The sequence below is a fragment of the Phyllobates terribilis genome, unplaced genomic scaffold (genome assembly GCF_046119375.1).
Source record: "Phyllobates terribilis strain yellow unplaced genomic scaffold, ASM4611937v1 Scaffold_7__3_contigs__length_470593459, whole genome shotgun sequence".
Classification (NCBI taxonomy): domain Eukaryota; kingdom Metazoa; phylum Chordata; class Amphibia; order Anura; family Dendrobatidae; genus Phyllobates; species Phyllobates terribilis.
The window spans coordinates 396624672-396645619 of record NW_027362767.1 but is presented as its reverse complement, the minus strand read 5'-3'; the positions used below and the strand labels follow the sequence as shown (position 1 = coordinate 396645619).

Genomic DNA, 20948 nt, shown 5'->3' with positions numbered 1-20948 from the left:
AAGATAGATGTTGTAATATGTCGCCAGCTTGTTCATTCCATGTCTAGAAAACTTGGTGCTGTCCTTAAAAATCATGGAGGTCATACAAAATACTAGATGCAGTAGTTGTTGATGTGGGGTGTACTCATTGTTGCATCCACTAATTTGAACTGAAGATTTTGTAATAAAAATTATATTAATGACCTTACTTTCATGTTATTGGTTAAAAATAGTTCTATGAAATTCAGTCTTGTCCAAATTTCAGTAATTGTTCTTATGTTCAGCGAGATATTGATTTAAATCTTTCTTTTCAAAGGGGGTGTTCTTATTCATGCAGAACACTGTACAGTTATATGAAAAAGCTTGGGCACCCCTATTAATCTTAAGCTTAATGTTTTATAAAAATTGGTGTTTTTGCAACAGCTATTTCAGTTTGATATATGTAATAACTGTTGGACACAGTAATGTTTCTGCCTTGAAATGAGGTTTATTGTACTAACAGAAAATGTGCAATATGCATTCAAACAAAATTTGACAGGTGCATAAGTATGGGCACCACACCAGAAAAGTGACATTAATATTTAGTAGATCCTCCTTTTGCAAAAATAACAGCCTCTAGTCGCTTCCTTTAGCTTTTAATGATTTTCTGGATCCTGGATGAAGGAACTTTTGACCATTCCACTTTACAAAACAATTCCAGTTCAGTTAAGTTTGATGGTCGCCGAGCATGGACAGCCCTCTTCAAATGATCCCACAGATGTTCAATGATATTCAGGTCTGGGGACTGGGATGGCCATTCCAGAACATTATAATTGTTCCTCTGCATGAATGCCTGAATAGATTTGGAGCGGTGTTTTGGATCATTGTCTTGCTGAAAGATCCATCCCCTGCGTAACTTCAACTTTGTCACTGATTCTTGAAGATTATTGTCAAGAATCTGCTGATACTGAGTGGAATCCATGCGTCCCTCAACTTTAACAAGATTCCCGGTGCTGGCATTGGCCACACAGCCCCAAAGCATGATGGAACCTTCACCACATTTGACTGTGGGTAGCAAGTTTTTTTCTTGGAATGCTGTGTTTTTTTGCCGCCATGCATAACGCCTTTTTGTATGACCAAACAACTCAATCTTGGTTTCATCAGTCCACAGGACCTTCTTCCAAAAAGAAATTGGCTTCTCCAAATGTGCTTTTGCATACCTCAGCTAACTCTGTTTGTGGCGTGCTTGTAGAAAAGACTTCTTTCGCATCACTCTCCCATACAGCTTCTCCTTGTGCAAAGTGCATTGTATAGTTGACCGATGCACAGTGACACCATCTGCAGAAAGTTGATGCTGCAGCTCTCTGGAGGTGGTCTGAGGATTGTCCTTGGCTGATCTCACCATTCTTCTTCTCTGCCTTTCTGATGTTTTTATTGGCCTGCCACTTCTGGCCTTAACAAGAACTGTCCCTGTGTTCTTCCATTTCCTTACTATGTTCCTCACAGTGGAAACTGACAGGTTAAATCTCTGAGACAGCATTTTGTATCCTTCTCCTGAACAACTATGTTGAATAATCTTTGTTTTCAGATCATTTGACAGTTGTTTTGAGGAGCCCATGATGCCACTCTTCAGAGGAGATTCAAACAGGAGAACAACTTGCAAGTGGCCACTTTAAGTAGCTTTTCTCATGATTGCATACACCTGGCTATGAAGTTCAAAGCTCATTGAGGTTACAAAACCAAAAAAGTGCTTTAGTAAGTCAGTAAAAAGTAGGTAGGAGTATTTAAAACAAGAAAATGTTAAGGGTGCCCATACTTATGCACCTGTCAATTTTTGTTTGAATGCAGATTGCACATTTTCTGTTAGTACAATAAACCTCATTTCAAGGCAGAAACATTACTGTGTCCAACAGTTATTACATATATCAAACTGAAATAGCTGTTGCAAAAACACCAATTTTTATAAAACATTAAGCTTAAGATTAATAGGGGTGCCCAAACTTTTTCATATAACTGTATATACCACTCAACATTAACATTGCAACACCAAGAAGGAAGGAAACGTCATGGAATAATGGAGATCACTTGATGGATATACATGTTCCTGATCGGCAAATGATGGAAAAATGGAAATGAAATTTTCAAAGCATTTTGATTTATTCAGTATGGAGTATGAGCGCCACACGCAGAGATGTTTTGAAAATGTTTGTTTTCTTTTTTCATCATTTGCTTGTTGTCATTAAAGTGTCCCCAAGTGCAGTTGCAAAAACCATCAAGCGCTACAAAGAAACTGGCTCACATGAGGACCGCCCCAGGAAAGGGAGACCATGAGTCACCTCTGCTTCTGAGGATAAGTTTATCCGAGTCACCAGCCTCAGAAATCGCAGGTTAACAGCAGCTCAGATTAGAGACCAGGTCAATGCCACACAGAGTTCTAGCAGCAGACACATCTCTACAACAACTGTTAAGAGCAGACTTTGTGCAGCAGGCCTTCATGGTAAAATAGCTGCTAGGAAACCACTGCTAAGGACAGGCAACAAGCAGAAGAGACTTGTTTGGGCTAAAGAACACTAGGAATGGACATTAGACCAGTGTAAATCTGTGCTTTGGTCTGATGAGTCCAAATTTGAGATCTTTGGTTCCAACCACCGTGTCTTTGTGAAACGCAGAAGAGGTGAAAGGATGGACTCTACATGCCTGGTTCCCACTGTGAAGCATGGAGGAGGTGTGATTGTGTGGGGATGCTTTGCTGGTGACACCGTTGGGGATTTATTCAAAATTGAAGGCATACTGAACCAGCATGGCTACCACATCATCTTGCAGCGGCATGCTATTCCATCCGGTTTGCGTTTAGTTGGACCATCTTTTATTTTTCAACAGGACAATGACCCCAAACACACCTCCAGGCTGTGTAAGGGCTATTTGACCAAGAAGGAGAGTGATGGGGTGCTACGCCAGATGACCTGGCCGCCACAGTCACCAGACCTGAACCCAATCGAGATGGTTTGGGGTGAGCTGGACCGCAGAGTGAAGTCAAAAGGGCCAATAAGTGCTAAGCATCTCTAGGAACTCCTTTTAGATTGTTGGAAGACCATTTCCGGTGGCTACCTCTTGAAGCTCATCAAGAGAATGCCAAGAGTGTGCAAAGCAGTCATCAAAGCAAAAGGTGGCTTCTTTGAAGAACCTAGAATATGACATATTTTCAGTTGTTTCACACATTTTTGTTAAGTATATAATTCCACATTAATAGTTTTGATGCCTTCAGTGTGAATGTACAATTTTCATTGTCATGAAAATACAGAAAAATCTTTAAATGAGAAGGTGTGTCAAAACTTTTGATCTGTACTGTATATGTGCGGAATATCGTCCCAAATGAACCTTCACTCTCTTTCCACCTCTTCTGCTGTTAATGATTGATGTACAGTTTTCTGTTCCAAACCATAACTCCAGGCTTCCATAGTACTCATATTTAAGTTGCAATAAATGGCTATGTTTTAGAAGGATCCTCAGAAATCAGCAAATCTATGTAGTAACCAAAGAGCACAGGAATAGAAGGATTCAGCTGTAGCATCCCCCCATCCCAGTGTCTGCTGTGAGAGGGGTGGGTGTCATGTCTGATCTCCAGAGCTCTCTGACATCACACAAAAATTAGACAGCCCTCTCTGCAAGCACAGAGAGCGGAAGTGTTGAACAATACGGCTGTAACTCTGCAATTTGCACACACCCAACCAGTTCTCACTGTTTACACGTTGGAACATCACCCTGTACCTGATTGTATACAAATACATAGGACACAGTACAGACTGTGCTGTAGAGGCTTCAGCAGAAGATGGCTCTGAACATCGCAGCAACACTTCTCCTGGCTACTGGGGTCACTCTCCTTATTTATCTCATTAAATGGTGGGGTAGGGTCAAACAGAAAGACCTTCCCCCAGGACCTACACCTCTGCCCTTCTTGGGGAATATCTTTCAAATCAGCAACACGGAACTGCCACAGTCATTAGTGAAGGTAAGATTACATAATATATGACCTGCTGTTCAATCGTCTCAAAACAGCGACCTACGCACACAGTCATATAAAATATGTACATTTTTATTCCTTAGATTCTACTTATGTTCTTGGAAAAGGAAAATAGCGAGAGGGTGATCTGAACTTTTGTATCTGTATTGAGTGAATGCACGCTTTGCTCATACTCAATGCTGAACAAATTGAGTTGTTTTGAAATGTATTTTCCGTTTTTTCATAATTTGCATTTAATGAACATAACTATCAATTTAATGATTTTCAGAATTCCATGACTCTTGCTTTTTGAAGTTGCAATTTCAATAAAGCAATATTGTGGAGTGTACATATATATGTACATGACGCGTCCCCTGGGCCGTGGGGTACTTGGTAGCCGGGTCGGTCGATGCTGGGGGATGTCACGGTGGTAGTGACCCGGTCCGTGACCCAGGGCGGTAAATTAAAGGGGAATAAAGTTTTTAGAGATAATGTTCGTGACGCCGCTTGTGGTATGTGGCTATATGGGGCCGCCGCTGCCTGCAGGTCTTCTGGAGCTGATGGTGACGCAGCAGAGTTGGTACAGCTCTCCACAGGCAGAGCTTAGCTCCAGGGCAGTAGATGTAGACTTGTGGAGATAGATGTGTTGGTGCTGTGTAATTCTGGTGATGGCGCAGATAATGACCAGTCCACAGCTTAACGGCCGTTTCCTCTTATCTTTACTTTTGGTTTTTTAAGCAGACCAGGGCACGGGTACTAGCTGGTAGCAGAGGTCTTGGCGACCTGGAAGCAAGTTGGGGATCTACCGGTTCTTTTGCGTTTTCGTCTGGGGTGAGCTTATCCACAGCTCCCTTCTACAGGTCCCATCTCATCGTTCTCCTGTCTCCAACTCCTCTCAACTCACTCTTACTAACCCTGCCTCCAGATTTCAGTGTAAAGAGGAGGAACTCCCCTTTCTGGTCTGGAGCCAGGAAAGTGTTGCATTCTGGTAAACCTAATTAGGGGACCTCTCCTTGCTTCCAGGCATGGCATCACCCCCTGTGAGGGAGGCAATGCCACTGTGGCAACCGGACCCCTGGGGTGCCACATACACAATACATATGTATACATAGAGTATATAAAAAAAATGCAACATCAGAAGGAGAGAAGCAAAAATTTCGATATTCTGGAAATCACATGATGGATAGACATTTTTATGATATGGATAATCACACAAAATTTTTATTCTTATTATCAAATGCAGTATAAAAAGTGCACACATGATAAAAGCATCTAAAAACTGGACAGAGAGGAATGAATGCCCGTCAAACAGAGTTTACCAACTACCATAAGTATTGCTCAACAAAATACAACATGAAAATGAAATTTTGTCTCTAGTAAATATGTACTGAGAAACGTGTGGCCAAACCATCCATAGGGAGAGAAATGCTTGCAAATGTAATGCAAGAAACTCAGTGGTAGTATACACATTGGCATTGCAAAAAAGAATGAGAGCATTCCTACCCAAGTGCAAGATGAATGGGGACAGAAACCAGATGAAGATGAGCCCCTAATGGCCCCGACGTGCGTTTCATGTGGATAGTAAGTCGCTTTTTCAAATGGAAGGTATGGCATGTTTAATGTAAGAAAGGACCTTTTTGTGCTCCAGGACCCGTCACGAGGCATCATACGTGACAGGTAACCACCCAATGATGCCCCATCTGCCGTGTCACCCACCCGCCCCCCGCCATCAGGTCCCAGCACATGTGTGAGAGCGCGGGACTGTGTCCGAAGCTCCCAAACACTTGCTGCAGACACATAAATGCCGGGCAGCGTCAGACGAACATTGAAAACAGGGAGCGTGTGCCACAGCAGGGATAAGATAAAGAGAAAAGGTGGCTATATGGTGCATTCAGTATGATGTCAAGGTGTAAGAGCAGTGTGATAAAGAAATACTATGCACAGAGACACAAAATCATCAGAATTTATCAGACAAAAATAAGTGAGTTACATAAGATGTACAGCAGCCACTAATAAGATGAAAATATTTTCTCTCAGGATCATATGAGCTCATTCTTCAAAAGGCACAGTATGCCAGATATGTCATCAGTCAAAGGACAGCATCAACAGTAAGAGGAACTGAATATGTACAAAGAAAAAACAAATAAAGTAAATATAATGCACAGACAAATGCATATGTAGCACCCCGAGGACTCGGCTGCTACAGGGGTATTGCACCTCGAACCAGAGGTGTGGTATTCCACTCCCGGGTAAGGATGGAGCGTGGAACAGAGCTCAGTAGGCTGCATACACTACACTCACCCCATTTCCGGGGGACAGACCAACGGTACTCCCACCAGATAGATGTGCAGGTACGACAGCTTCTGTCCCTGGCTGGAGTGGGGGGAGGGAGGAACATCCCAGTGGTGTAGGAGCAGAGAGGGGAGGGACTCTGGGCATAGGCAGGAGCCCATTGGGTGCTAGTCACCTGGGCTCGGGTGTCAGAAGGGAGTATAAAAGGGGGGCACCATCTTGGATCAGGAGTCAGTCTAGAGAGGAGCTCAGCCAGAGAGGGCTGACAGGGAGCTGTGGCTCAGTCTGGGCCCAGCTCCAGAGCCAGGCCTGGAGAGGAGGCCTGAGGCAGAGAGAGAGAGAGAAAGAAGAAGAAGGAGAAACAGGAACACCAAGAAAGGCCCAGAGACGCAAGAAGAGAGGGAACCCTGAGATCCCACGAGTTAACGGGTGAAGGGTTGGCAGAACAGGGTACCGGATCCCAAACTGGTGGAGGCCAATTATCCTTAGCCAGGAATCGGAGGTCGTGGTCAAGTTTTGGCGCGACCCCTCGCCACATCCACCAGGAAGGCAAACCACGTATAGGGTCAGGGAAGCCGGGAAAGGTTTCACCACCAGAAGGCCCGAGGGAGCCGGACAAAGGTGGATCCCTGGTGGGGACGGCCAGTAGGAAGGAGGAGAGGGGAGCTCAGGACCACACTCTGGAACTGCCTGGGAGTTGGCCGAGTCCCGCACCTGGTGGACGCAGCACGGCTCGGGTGGTCACTCTTGGCCGAAGTGATCTGAACACCAACTGTGAGTAAAGCTTTAAACCTGCACTACAAGTCTCTGCGATTCCTTGTCACACCACCACTACCACTATCATCATTTCCTGCTTCACCAGCTGCCCTGAGGCTATACCCCTCCCGTTGGGGGTTATACCATCCACGCTGCACAACCATACCACCGGCCTCAGCAGTCTGCCCTGCAGCGGCGGTTTCATAACCGCATTCAACGGGTGGCGTAGTCGGACACTAATACCATCATACCAATAACTGCCACTTGGTTTGACCACCCTGGGCACGGACCGGGTCCCCGCCACTCGGAGACTACAACCCCCATCGGATCCGGCTCCGGGTATTCCCCCGCGCACACGGGCGCCGCACTACAACATGGCCCAGGGGGCGAGTCACATACATAAAAAACAGTTAAAATATGGGAATGGTATGGAGAGGTCGCAAAAATCAAAGTGACAGAAAAGGTGAATAATGTTAATAGAAACAAGAGAACACCAATCACAGAAAGGAAGAGAAACTGAGAGACTCATTTAATCCATGGGAAGCCATTTGGCCTCCCGTTGGGCCAAGAGTTTCCTAACATTGCCTCCCCTAATGCTCATATGTATCATGTCGATACCTCTCACCATGAATATCTTGGAGTCACAACCATGATGAGCTCTGAAATGGCGAGGGATTGTTTTCAAGGGTCGGTCGCTGTTCTGGCCGCATAAATGTCCCACACGTGTTCTCGTACTCTCACTCTGAGTTCTCTAGATGTGAGGCCTACATATATGAGTTTACAAGTACATGTGACACAATATATGACGTTAGTACTGCCACACGAGATCCGATGATCAATATGAAATTGCCTCTTACCATCGGACGTTTCAAAAGTATTGCAGAGCAGGACATTGGTGCAGACAAGACAGCAACCACAAGGTAAACAATACACAACTGGCTGGCATTCCCCAAAGAAATTTATTTTAGCTGGTAAATAATGGCTTTTGACCAGAAGGTCTTTCAGGTTGTTAGATCTTCTAGGGGTCATAGAGCGTGCATCGACACGGACAGGACCGAGGAAGAGTTCAGTGCTCAGGATAGGCCAGTGTTTACTCAAAATTGCCCTCATATTGTTTCACTCGTGGTTAAAAGTAGAAACGGACCTGATGTTATTGTCCTCAGCCTCTTTTTTCTTCTGTTTATTTAGATATAGTAGCTGGTTACGAGGGGTAGCCCTGGCCCTATTATAGCCAAATTTGATGTTTCTTTGGCTATACCCTATCTCCTCAAACCTGGTCCTAAGTTCCCTTGCCTGTGCCTTGAACGTGTGGTCCAAGGAGCAGATCTGCCTCACTCTCAGGAACTGTCCGACTGGGACAGCCCTAATGGTGGACTGGTCATGAGTGGCATGCGCATGTATTATAGAGTTTACTGACATCGACTTCCTAAATACATCAGTCTGGATGCAGGTCTGTTGGTCCACCTACAGAGAGACACCCAAGAAGTTGATTTTTTTAGGATGACATTTAAAAGTAAGACGAATATTATAGCTATTAATATTCAGACCACTCATGAATGTCTCGAGCTGCTGCGTTGTTCCATGCCACAAGAACAGAATGTCATCTATGTATCTGTACCAACACAGCACATGGTCAGCGGCCCATGCGCCCTCATCACCAAAAAGGGCGGTGATGCCGTCCTTTGACTGACAACATATTTGGCATATTGTGACCTTTGAAGAATCACCTCATATGATCCTGAGAGAAAATATTTTCATCTTATTTGTGGCTGCGTTGCATCTTCTGTAACTCACCTATTTTTGTCTGATATATTCTGGTGATTTTGTGTTGCTGTGCATTGTATTTGTTTATCACACTGCTCTTACACCTTGACATCATACTGAATGCACCTTATAGCTAGCTTTTCTCTTCATCTTATCCCTGCTGTGGCGCGCGCGCCCTGTTTAACATGTTCACCTGACACTGGCCGGCATCTATGTGTCTGCGATGCCAGTTTGGGAGCTTTTGGCACAGTCCCGTGCTCCTGTGCATGCGCCGGGACATGATGACTGGGGGTGGGTGACACAGCCGACGGGGCATGTGTGTGCCGAAGACACAGCATTAGTGTTGAGCAAGCACTAAAATGCTCGGGTGCTCGAAGCTCGGGCCGAGCTCGCCGTGATACTCGGGTGCTCGACCCGAGCAACGAGCCCAATGTTAGCCTAACAAGTGCCCAAAACGATAGTGACAGTGCTCAAATGACATGGGGACAGCATGGGGATCGCCCCAGGAAGCATTTCTGACCCCCAGGTCACTGCTGTCAACAACGTGGTCAGAGGTATTAAGCCACTTTTACAGGCTCACAATAAAACGTTCAAAAATGAAAGTGAAACTTTTTTCCTGTGAAATATGTTAAGGAACATCCTTTCCAGGGAAAAGACTTGTGTATAAGTTAAAATAAATGACCAAAAACAAAAATACTCCTCCACACCTTCGGCTATGTTCACAAGTAGCATTTTTTATGCGTTTTTGCACTTTTGTATTGCTTTCAACTATGACAAATGCATTCACCGTGAAATGTCATTTTAACATTTTACAACCTTATCTGGCCATGTGCTGTGTGACACATGCATAAAGTGCTGAAAAGACAAGGGAACAGCATGGGGAAGACCCCTGGAAGCATCTCTGACTCCCAGGTCACTGTCTAAAAGTGTGCCCATCATAAGTGATCCTTACCGCATCAGAAGATGCAGACTTGCAACTATCCCCATGCAAGTTCTAGTCCCAGGGCAGTGTTCAATTGTACCTCCCCCATTCCTTGCAATACAAGCTCAAGTATGCAGTCTGCCACCCACCCACCCCCAGGCTGCAATACCATACTGCTTGCTTGCTTGAACTTGAAATTGGGCCTTTTAGGCATGTGGAGGCGGAATCTGGCCACCACGTCATGGCTGTGTTGGCGGCCTGGAATCCATACTCAGTCCCCAGCCGCCCGGCGGCCGGGTGTCCATACTCGGTCCCCAGCCGCCCCGCGGCCGGGTGTCCACAAACGGTCCCCAGCCGCCTGGGGGCAGCCGGGTGTCCATAAACGGTCCCCAGCCGCCCCTATTTCTCCTTGGAACATACCCCCACACACTTTTCTTAGCCTGGCCTGCTTTAGGCAGCATTGGACGAGCCCACCAGAGAACCAGACTCCTCCGGTGGGCCCTGACTTCTCCATCGGTGGAGTTGAGAGTGCCAAGGTGAGGAGCATGATGATGATGACAGAAGTTAGCATCTGCTATGTTTTCTTTTAATGCAAGTGTAAGTGTGCAGCCTGACACCCACCCACCCCCAGACTGCAATTCCATACTGCTAGCTTGCACTTGAAATGGGGCCTTTTAGTTTGGAGGAGGCCGAAGCTGGCCACTACCTCATGGCTGCTTCGGCAGCGAGGTATCCATACTCAGTCTCCAGCCGCCCATATTTGTCCTGGTGTGCCTTATAAATAAGATTAAGAGCGTATACCAAAACATTACCTGTGCCCTCCCCAGTGCATTTAGTATTCCGCTGTAGTGTGTGCATGCCAAACCCCTGTTCATGGTACATGCGAAGATGCCTCCCACCTTGCACCTGTCGTTGCAGACTTGCAACTATCCCCATTGAAGTCCTTGTCCCAGGGCAGTGTTCAATTTTACCTCTCCCATTCCTTGCAATGCAAGCGCAAGTATGCAGCCTGCCACCCACCCACCCCCAGACTGCAATACCATACTGCTTGCTTGCTTGCACTTTAAATTGGGCCTTTTAGGCATGTGGAGGCGGAATCTGGCCACCACGCCATGGCTGTGTCGGCGGCCTGGTATCCATACTCAGTCCCCAGCCGCCTGGTGGCCGGGTGTCCCCGCTTGCTCCCCAGCCTCCAGGGGGTGGCCGGGTGTCCATACTTGGTCCCCAGCCACCCCTATTTGTCCCGGTAACCTTTCCCACACTTTTCTTAGCCTGGCCTGCTTTAGGGCAGCATTGGCCGAGCCCACCGGACTATCAGACTCCTCCGGTAGGCCCTGGCTTCTCCATCAGGGGAGTTGAGAGTGCCAAGGTGAGGAGCATGATGAGGATGATAGAAGTTAGCATCTGCTTTGTTGTAATGCAAGCGCATGTATGTAGTAGCGGCTAGGCCTGAGGTGGTCAGCGTTTTGGCGCATATCCTACCTCCTCCGAGGATTGCTGGATGTTTTCCTGCTACTATCCAAGTTCTATGACTCCTGTTAAAACAAAGCTTCAGGTGATAAATGATGGATGAGGTAGTGGCAAAGGAGAAAGAGCAGGAGGAACAGGGACCATTCACATCAATATCAGGCCAGTCAACCAGATATGTCTTGTAGGATATGTTTCTGTAACAAAAGGAGCGGTTCGGCTACACAGTTATAGGGCATACAGTGAGTGCAATGCTTACCAAAAATTTTGAGCCACTCCAATGCCCCTTGGAAATGACATGGAGGTCAGAGGGCGTTAACTAAACCTTTTTTTCCATTTATAGCAACTGGGTCTCCCGTGCACTGTTGGCCTAAGCAGTGAATGGAAGGCTTTCCAAAAATTATGAGGAACTGCAATGCCCCTTACAAGAGCCATGTGTGGCACCCCAGGGGTCTGGTCACCACAGTAATAGAGATATTACGTCGGAGAGCAAGTGGGAGGTTTCCTGGTCAGGATCCCTTAAACATGCAACATCCTCCTGCCCCAATCCTGGGAGGGGAGATTTCTGCCCTTATAAACTGGATCTGGGGCGGGGTTGAGTGAGTCAGAGAACAGTCAGAGTCAGAGTGAGAGCAAGGGAAAGTAACAGCAAGGAGCTCTGTAGGAGCTAGGAGCTAAAGACCAGGGGCTGGAAGCTGAGCAGAGCTCGCCCTGGCAGAAGACAATAGGAACCGGACACAGGAGTCCGAAGCTGTGAGGACTTATATATCCAGCAGCAGAAACCAGCCGGCAGGGGATTTCAGGTCCTCTGGCCATAGAAGCCCGGAGGCTCAGTCACAAGCAAGGGACCAGCACCGCCGTCGTGGAGCGGAGGCTAACAGAAGGCCCCAAGTCACCAGCCATACGGGTGAGCACTACACGGTACACTCAGGGACATGGGCTGCTTCTACCCGCTTACAGCAAGGTAGCCAGGAAGAGTGCAGACAGACGGGGAGGCCTACAACTCCACCTGGCCAGGGGAACTCCTGCTTGCTCACAGACTGACCAGGCCTCTTATGCTAGCCAGTACTCCCGGGAGGGTCTACCTTATAATCATCAGTAAAGACCCTGAACTGCACTGCAAAGACTCTGAGTCATTCCTGCTGCGCTCGTGCACCATCACCCCCATCATCAACACTCACTGCCCTGAGGCTATACTCCTCCCGAGGGGAGTTATCCCATTCTATGCTGCGCACACAACACCAGCCTCAGCGGTCTGCCTCGCAGCGGTGGTACTCCCTGACCGCAATCCACGGGTGGCGCAGTCGGACAATTAACCTCAAAACCAAAGAAAGACTGCCACTGGTTTGACCAGCCTGAGCCACGGGACCGGGTCACCGCCACGGAGACTACAGACCCCAGAGACCCGGCACCTGGTATCCCACACACGTGTACACACGGCCCAGGGGGCGCGTCACATGCAGTACAGCATATTACAAACATAAGTCCCATTATTGGGGAGTGGGTGTCCCATGGTATTTGCTTATGCTTTCCAAGCAAAAGTTGCCAAAAATTAGGACGGAGCAACTTGCAATGCCCCTTACAAGAGCCATGCAGTACAGCATATTACAAACATAAGTCCCATTATTGGGGAGTGGGTGTCCCATAGTATTTGCTTATGCTTTCCCAGCAAAAGCTGCCAAAAATTAGGACGGAGCAACTTGCAATGCCCCTTACAAGAGCCATGCAGTACAGCATATTACAAACATAAGTCCCATTATTGGGGAGTGGGTGTCCCATAGTATTTGCTTATGCTTTCCAAGCAAAAGCTGCCAAAAATTAGGACGGAGCAACTTGCAATGCCCCTTACAAGAGCCATGCAGTACAGCATATTAAAACATAAGTCCCATTATTGGGGAGTTGCTGTCCCATAGTATTTGCTTATGCCTTGCAAGCAAAAGCTGCCAAAAATAAGGACGGAGGAACTTGCAATGCTGGCACCCTGGTGGTATAGTGGTGGTGGAGGCTGAGGATAAGGAGAAGAAGATTAAACAGCTGAAACGAGGAAGCGTATACCCATGTGTGGGTGTGAAGCGGTGCATGTGAATACACCTCCAGAAATAACACAGTGGATTTGACTTTATGTTACTCTGCTGTCATTTGGTGGTGATGAGAAGTCTGGACCAATCCAGCCCTTGTTCATTTTGATAAGGGTCAGCTTGTCAGCATTGTCAGTTGACAGGCGAGTGCGCTTATCAGTTATAATTCCCCCAGCGGCACTAAAAACACGCTCCGATAACACGCTAGCGGCAGGGCAGGCCAGGACCTCCAAGGCGTACAGAGCGAGTTCATTCCAAGTGTTCAGCTTGGATACCCAATAATTAAAAGACACAGAGGAATCATGGAGGACGCTGGTACGATCGGTAAGGTACTACCTCACCATCTTTTGAAACTTTCCACTCCTTGTGAGAGTACCCCGCGCCTCAGGGCCTGTAAGCTGGGCGGGTGTCAGAAAACTGTCCCAGAACGTTGACAGTGTTCCCCTGCCTCTGCTGGATTGGAGTTGCATCTCTCTCGCCTGTACACCTTGGTTGGGCAACGAACTGTGACCTCTGCCGCTAGCGTGTTCAGATGGGAATTTTTTTAAGAGTTCTGCAGCAAGGGCCTTCTGGTATTGCCCCATTTTTGTAGACCTCTCCACCTCAGGAATAAGAGAGTGAAAGTTCTCCTTGTAGCGGGGGTCTACAAGTGTCACCAACCAGTAATGACTGTCACCCAACATTTTGACAACGCGAGGGTCACGGTTAAGGCAGCGTAACATAAAGTCAGCCATGCGTGCCAGACTGGTAACGGGCAAGATTTCCGTGTCCTCACCAAGATGACGACTGACCATGCTCTACTCCTCCTCCTCCTCTTCCTCCTCCCCCCTGTCCTCAGGCCACCCACACTGAACCGACAGTATGACACTTGTACAGGTACTACCGTCTACAACGCATGATAGCAGCTCCTGTTCTTCCTCCTCCTCCTCTCCCTCATTGTCCCCCAATGCACGTTGGGATGAGATGAGGCTGGGCTGTGTGTAATCGCCTGCTACGGCTTCTTGATCCATCTCATCATACTCTGGCTGCAATGCCTCCTCTTTAATTCTCTGCAGAGAGCGTTGCAAAAGACAGACAAGTGGGATGCTGACACTAATGATGGCGTCATCGCCACTCAGCATCTTGGTGGCCTCCTCAAAGTTTGTCAGGATGGTACATATGTCAGACATCCAGGTCCACTCCTGAGGTCTTATGTGTGGAGTCTGACCTGAATATCGACGGCCTTGTTGCAGCTGGTACTCCACAACTGCTCTATTCTGCTCACAAATCCTTTGCAACATGTGGAGGGTAGAGTTCCAACGTGTGGGGACATCACACACCAGTCGGTGTGCTGGAAGCTGCAAACGCTGCTGCAACACAGCAAGGGCGGCGGAAGCTGTAGCCGATTTGCGAAAATGAGCTGACAGGCGGCGTACTTTCACGAGCAGATCTGGCAACTCGGGGTACGATTTAAGAAACCGCTGAACCACGAGGTTAAGCTCATGAGCCAGGCATGGTACGTGTGTGATCTCACCTCGCCTCAGAGCCGCCACCAGGTTACGGCCATTGTCACACACGACCATGCCGGGATGTAGGTTCAGCGGTCTCAGCCACAGATCTGCCTGCTCTTTCACAGCTGTCCACAACTCACAAGCAGTGTGAGGTTTATCACCTAAGCTTATGAGTTTCAGCACAGCCTGTTGCCGCTTGGCGGAGGCAGTACTGCAATGCTTCCAGCTTGTAACTGATGTGGTGATATCTGAGATGGAGGCTGAACATGAGGAGAAGGAGGAGGAGGAGGATGCGCAGGAGCTGTACACTGTGGGGGCAACTCTGACTGACATAGGGCCCGCAATCCTCGTGTGGGGAGGATGTGTTCCGTCCCAAGGTCCGACTGGGTCCCGGCTTCCACTATGTTTACCCAGTGTGCCGTCAGAGAGATGTACCGTCCCTGGCCACAAGCACTTGTCCACGTGTCCGTTGTCAGGTGGACTCTCCCAGTAACTGCGTTGTTGAGGGCACGGCAGATGCTTTGGGACACGTGCTTGTATAGTGCGGGGATGGCACACCAGGCAAAATAGTGTTGGCTGGGGACCGAGTACCGAGGGACGTCCACCGCCATAAGATTGCGGAAGGATTACGTCTCCACCAGCCTAAAAGGCAGCATTTCCCATGCAAGCAGTCGTGAAATGTGCGAATTTAGGACTGTGGCCTGTGGGGCGTTAGCTGCGAATTTCCGCTTTCGTTCAAAGGTCTGGGATATGGACAATTGAACGCTGCGGTGGGACGTGGACGTGGACGTTGATGCTGTTTCTTGAGAAACTGCCAAAACAAGTGAAGACTGAGAGGAGGGGGCATCTTTACATGCAGTATGGACAGGGGATTGCCTTGCACACACAACATGGGGTTCTATTGCACGCACAACAGTGGAAGAAGCAGTGGTGATACCCGCTGACACTGGGTGGACCCTGGGTTTCGCCCCACAAAGTCGGGTGCTTTGCTGCCATGTGCCTGATCATGCTGGTGGTGGTCAGGCTGGTAGTTTTGTCACCCCTGCTGATGCTGGCATGGCTGGTGGAACATATGGCCTTTTTGGGGTTATCAGCAGAGTCTTTAAAAAAATTCCAGACTCTGGAAGACCTACCGCTTGTACTGGCAACGTCCCTCGTATTGGTGTTACGGGGAACGGTTGCCTGCCTTCTGTCTGCGGCCACCACACTGCTTCCTGCCTGTTGGGGTACTCTGCCTCCCTCCCCCTGTGTGCTGCTGGCCTCACTCTGCATGTCCTCCTTCCACGTTGGGTCAGTTACTAGATCATCCACCACCTCCTCCTCTTCCACTTGCACACCACGATCCTCCTCCTCACTTCCTGGCAATTGTGTCTCGTCATCGTCCACCTCTTGTGACAGATTGCCAACGTCGACTTCCTGTGGCCGTGGCTGTTCAAATATTTGGGCATCGCAACATGGGATATCCTCTTCCACCACTTCAAGCGTATCAGGCGAGGGGCCCAAATATGGAAATGGACCAGTGAACAGCTCTTCAGAGTGTCCAAGTGTGGGATCACTTGCTGTCTGACGACACTCGGCATGGTGGGAGGAAGGAGCATCAGGGTGAGGAGGAGTATGCGGTCGAGACTCACGGCTACTAAGAGTTGACCGTGTGGAAGACAGACAGGAGGTAGTGGTGCCCAGGTAACTGGAAATATTGTCTGCTATCCAATTAATAACCTGTTCACACTGATCAGTTCTCAATACTGGTGTTGTTCTGTGCTTCCCTAGAAATTCGGTCAAGAAGTGGGAGCGAAAAGATGTGGCTGTTGGTTGTGGCACATTTTCACCTTGGCCACGGCCCCGTCCTCTGCACGAACCATCACCAGAACGTCCACTTCCACGTCCCTTGCCACGCGCCTTGCCCATTGTAAACGAAGTAAAATAGCTTACACTTGCACTATCAACGGAAAATGGGTAATAAAGAGTAGATTAGAACCGTGGAAGAGGAAAACCACAGTTATTGTTTACTGGGGTATACCACACTTTTTTAAATAGAGATATTTGTGGCTGAACAGTGAGCGACACACTCAAACTGCTTTTTTTTTAGATACCAAAGGCCCCAAACTGGATAGTACAGCGATTTGACCCGTGGAACTGTGAAACCACACTGGGATGTCGGGCCTACACAAGACTATTTTTAACAGATATATTTTTGTGTCACAACAGTCAGGAGACACTACTGTTTTTCTTTACGGAAAAAACTACCAAAAGCTGAATAATAGAGATTTTTTACCGTGGGATGGCAAAACCACAGTTATTGTTTACTGGGTATACCACACTTTTTTAAATAGAGATATTTGCGGCTGAACAGTGAGCGACACACTCCAACTGCTTTTTTTTTAGATACCAAAGGCCCAAAACTGGATAGTACAGCGATTTGACCCGTGGAACTGCGAAACCACACTGGGATGTCGGGCCTACAGAAGACTATTTTCAACAGATATATTTTTGTGTCACAACAGTCAGGAGACACTACTGTTTTTCTTTATGGAAAAAACTACCAAAAGCTGAATAATAGAGATTTTTTACCGTGGGATGGCAAAACCACAGTTATTGTTTACTGGGTATACCACACTTTTTTAAATAGAGATATTTGCGGCTGAACAGTGAGCGACACACTCAAACTGCTTTTTTTTTAGATACCAAAGGCCCAAAACTGGATAGTACAGCGATTTGACCCGTGGAACTGCGAAACCACACTGGGATGTCGGGCCTACAGAAGACTATTTTCAACAGATATATTTTTGTGTCACAACAGTCAGGAGACACTACTGTTTTTCTTTACGGAAATAACTACCAAAAGCTGAATAATAGAGATTTTTTACCGAGGGATGGCAAAACCACAGTTATTGTTTACTGGGGTATACCACACTTTTTGAAATAGAGATATTTGCGGCGGAACAGTGAGCGACACACTCAAACTGCTTTTTTTTTAGATACCAAAGGCCCAAAACTGGATAGTACAGCGATTTGACCCGTGGAACTGTGAAACCACACTGGGATGTCGGGCCTACACAAGACTATTTTCAACAGATATATTTTTGTGTCACAACAGTCAGGAGACACTACTGTTTTTCTTTACGGAAAAAACTACCAAAACCTGAATAATAGAGATTTTTTACCGTGGGATGGCAAAACCACAGTTATTGGGGTATACCAAACTTTTTTAAATAGAGATATTTGCGGCTGAACAGTGAGCGACACACTCAAACTGTTTTTTTTTTAGATACAAATGGCCCAAAATGGATAATACAGAGGTTTGAACCGTGGAAGTGCAAAACAACACTTCTGTTTCTCTAGCCTACACCAGACTATTTTCAACAGTTATATTTGTGTCTGAAAAATCAGAGACACGCTTTTTTTTTGGGGGGGGGGGGGGACACACCAAAAGGTTAATAAGACGGGTATTTGTACAGTGTGAAGGAGGAAAAGAAAAGGAGGATTTAGATGGAAAAAAAAGGATTTTTCCTGGCCCCCGACACCTGGTGCTAAGTCCAGCAATTTCAGCAACAGGAGCACACAGGACTGTAATGCAGCGTTTGCTGGTATAACCACTGTGTCTCCTATACAGCCTGCCTGCCTGGTATCTGGGATGGATATTAGTCCTGAAAAGGACTGTTTGTTTGTTCTGGCAGCCTTTACAGACCCTACACTAACTATTTCGCAGTTTATATCTCTCCCTAAATCAGCAGCGCTGTCCCTACACTGTCTAATCCGGAGCGACTGTGTCCAAGATGGCGGCGCCCCATTTTAAATACTCGAGGTGACACTGTGCGGCCTGCCAATCACTGTAATGCCCACAACCAACATGGCTGCAGCATTACAGTGACTGGCTGGCAATCCCTGCATGTTCATTGGCTCTGTAAAGAGCGCCAAACATGCAGGGCGGAGACCTGAGCTCCCGCCCGAGTAACCCGGAAATGCTCGGTGCTCGCCGAACATCCCAAGTAGCGTGATGCTCGGGCGAGTACCGAGCAGTGTCGAGCATGTTCGCTCAACACTACACAGCATCATTGAGTGGTTGCCGGTCATGTGAGACGCCACGTGACCGGTAACCTGGCATGCCAAAAGGTCCTATCTTACACTACACATGCAATACCTCACCTTGAAAAAGTGACTTACTATCCACGCGGAACGCGCGTCGGGGGCCATTGGAGGCTCATTCCAATCTGGCATCTGTTCCCATTCATTTTCCACTTGGGTAAGAATGCTCTGATTCAGTTTTGTAATCCCACTGGGCATACTACCACTGAATTTCTGGCATGACATTTGCAAGCATTTTTCTCCCTTTGGATGGTTTTGCCACACATTTCTCAGTACATTTTTACTAGAGACCAAATTTCGTTTTCATGTTGTATTTTGTTGAGCAACACTAATGGTAGTTGGCAAACTCTGTATGGCGGGCATTCATTCCTCTTTGTCTTGTTTTTAGATGTTTTTATCATGTGTGAACTTTTTGTACTGCATTTGATAATAAGAATAAAAATTTTGTGTGACTAGATATACCATATACTCCTCTACTTCTCCTCCTATTGAATATTTTTTGGAGTAGTTTTTCCTTATGGGTCGTGACATCCACTTGTGATGCTGCAGACCCATAATTATGTAATTTATGGGTGTCTGTTTACTCATGTTTATGATATGGAAATGATAAAAAAATTTAAAAAATCTCAAAACTTCTCGACTTATTCAGTCTGGAATATGAGCGCCACGTGCAGAAATCGCAGCACTTACAGCCTCGGCTTCTATCAGTGAAGATATTAATTTTTGTCTGAGGAATGTTCTTCTACTGGTTGCACTTGGCACAGAAATCATCAAGATCCGCTACTAGCAGCTCTCTATGTAATTACCGACCACTGACCACCCAGATGTGCTCGATGGTAGAAAAGTCTGGAGATTCTGCAGGCCAAGGTAGCAGGTTTAGTCCACACTAGTTGAAAATGGAAATAAGAGCTTAGACCCCTGACACTTGAATAGGTTTGCCGAGAGCTAATACTGATGTAAATCATAACACTTGTTGCCATGGATCCCTTAAATCAAGGGTGGAGAACTTTTTTTTCTGCCAAGGGCCATTTGGATATTTATACCATCTTTCAGGGGCTGTACAAACTGCATGCTATCTCCGCCTGGTGGCCGTCAAAATACAGCTGATGTCCAAGCACTGCAGTCCCCAGGAATCTGCCCAGGGCCGGATACAAAGTCTTCAAGGGCTGTAAACGGCCTGCAGGCCTGGGGTTCCCCACCCCTGCCTTAAAGCATGCCACTCACAAAGTGTCTACCTCTGGATTCATAAGCATACCTTTTATACCTTACAAAACATGCCCATCATCTTTAAAAGCATGTAAACAGGCTTCCTAAAACTCCTTTATACTCTCATATGTGCTCATGCATACCTCTGAAAAAATTGTTTTATTCATGTTCCACGCTGCATGTAAATTGTGTGGTCCTCTCCTATTGGAGAATCCAGATCACACTCAGTGCAGGTGTAGTCCCTTCAAATACCACACCTTCTATCATGATGGAAATGGATGACATCTCCTATATCATCCACACAGTGCTCGAAAGTCTCACACCTACAGTACAGACCAAAAGTTTGGACACACCTTCGCATTTAAAGATTTTTCTGTATTTTCATGACTATGAAAATTGTACATTCACACTGAAGGCATCAAAACTATGAATTAACACATGTGGAATTATATACTTAACAAAAAAGTGTGAAACAACTGAAAATATGTCTTATATTCTAGGTGCTTCAAAGTAGCCACCTTTTGCTTTGCACACTCTTGGCATTCTCTTGATGAGCTTCAAGAGGTAGTCACCGGAAATGGTTTTCACTTCACAGGTGTGCCCTGTCCGGTTTAATAAGTGGGATTTCTTGCCTTATAAATGGGGTTGGGACCATCAGTTATGTTGTGCAGAAGTGGTGGATACACAGCTGATAGTCCTACTGAATAGACTGTTAGAATTTGTATTATGGCAAGAAAAAAGCAGCTAAGTAAAGAAAAACGAGTGGCCATCATTACTTTAAGAAATGAAGGTCAATCAGTCCGAAAAATGGGGCAAACTTTGAATGTGTCCCCAAGTGCAGTTGCAAAAACCATCAAGCGCTACAAAGACACTGGATCACAAGAGGACCGCCCCAGGAAAGGAAGACCAAGAGTCACCTCTGCTTCTGA

At 46.9% G+C, this 20948-nt stretch overlaps 1 protein-coding gene across 1 annotated transcript in view; it reads left to right on the top strand.

Moving 5' to 3' along the window:
• Nucleotides 1-3600: 3600 nt before the first annotated feature.
• LOC141154993 (cytochrome P450 2A4-like) overlaps nt 3601-20948 on the top strand; it is a 33869-nt gene continuing 16521 nt past the window's right edge. Inside the window, exon 1 of the mRNA XM_073641582.1 lies at nt 3601-3967. Coding sequence (XP_073497683.1) covers nt 3788-3967 — 180 coding nt within the window. The 5' untranslated portion in view covers nt 3601-3787. The remainder of the gene's footprint in view (nt 3968-20948) is intronic.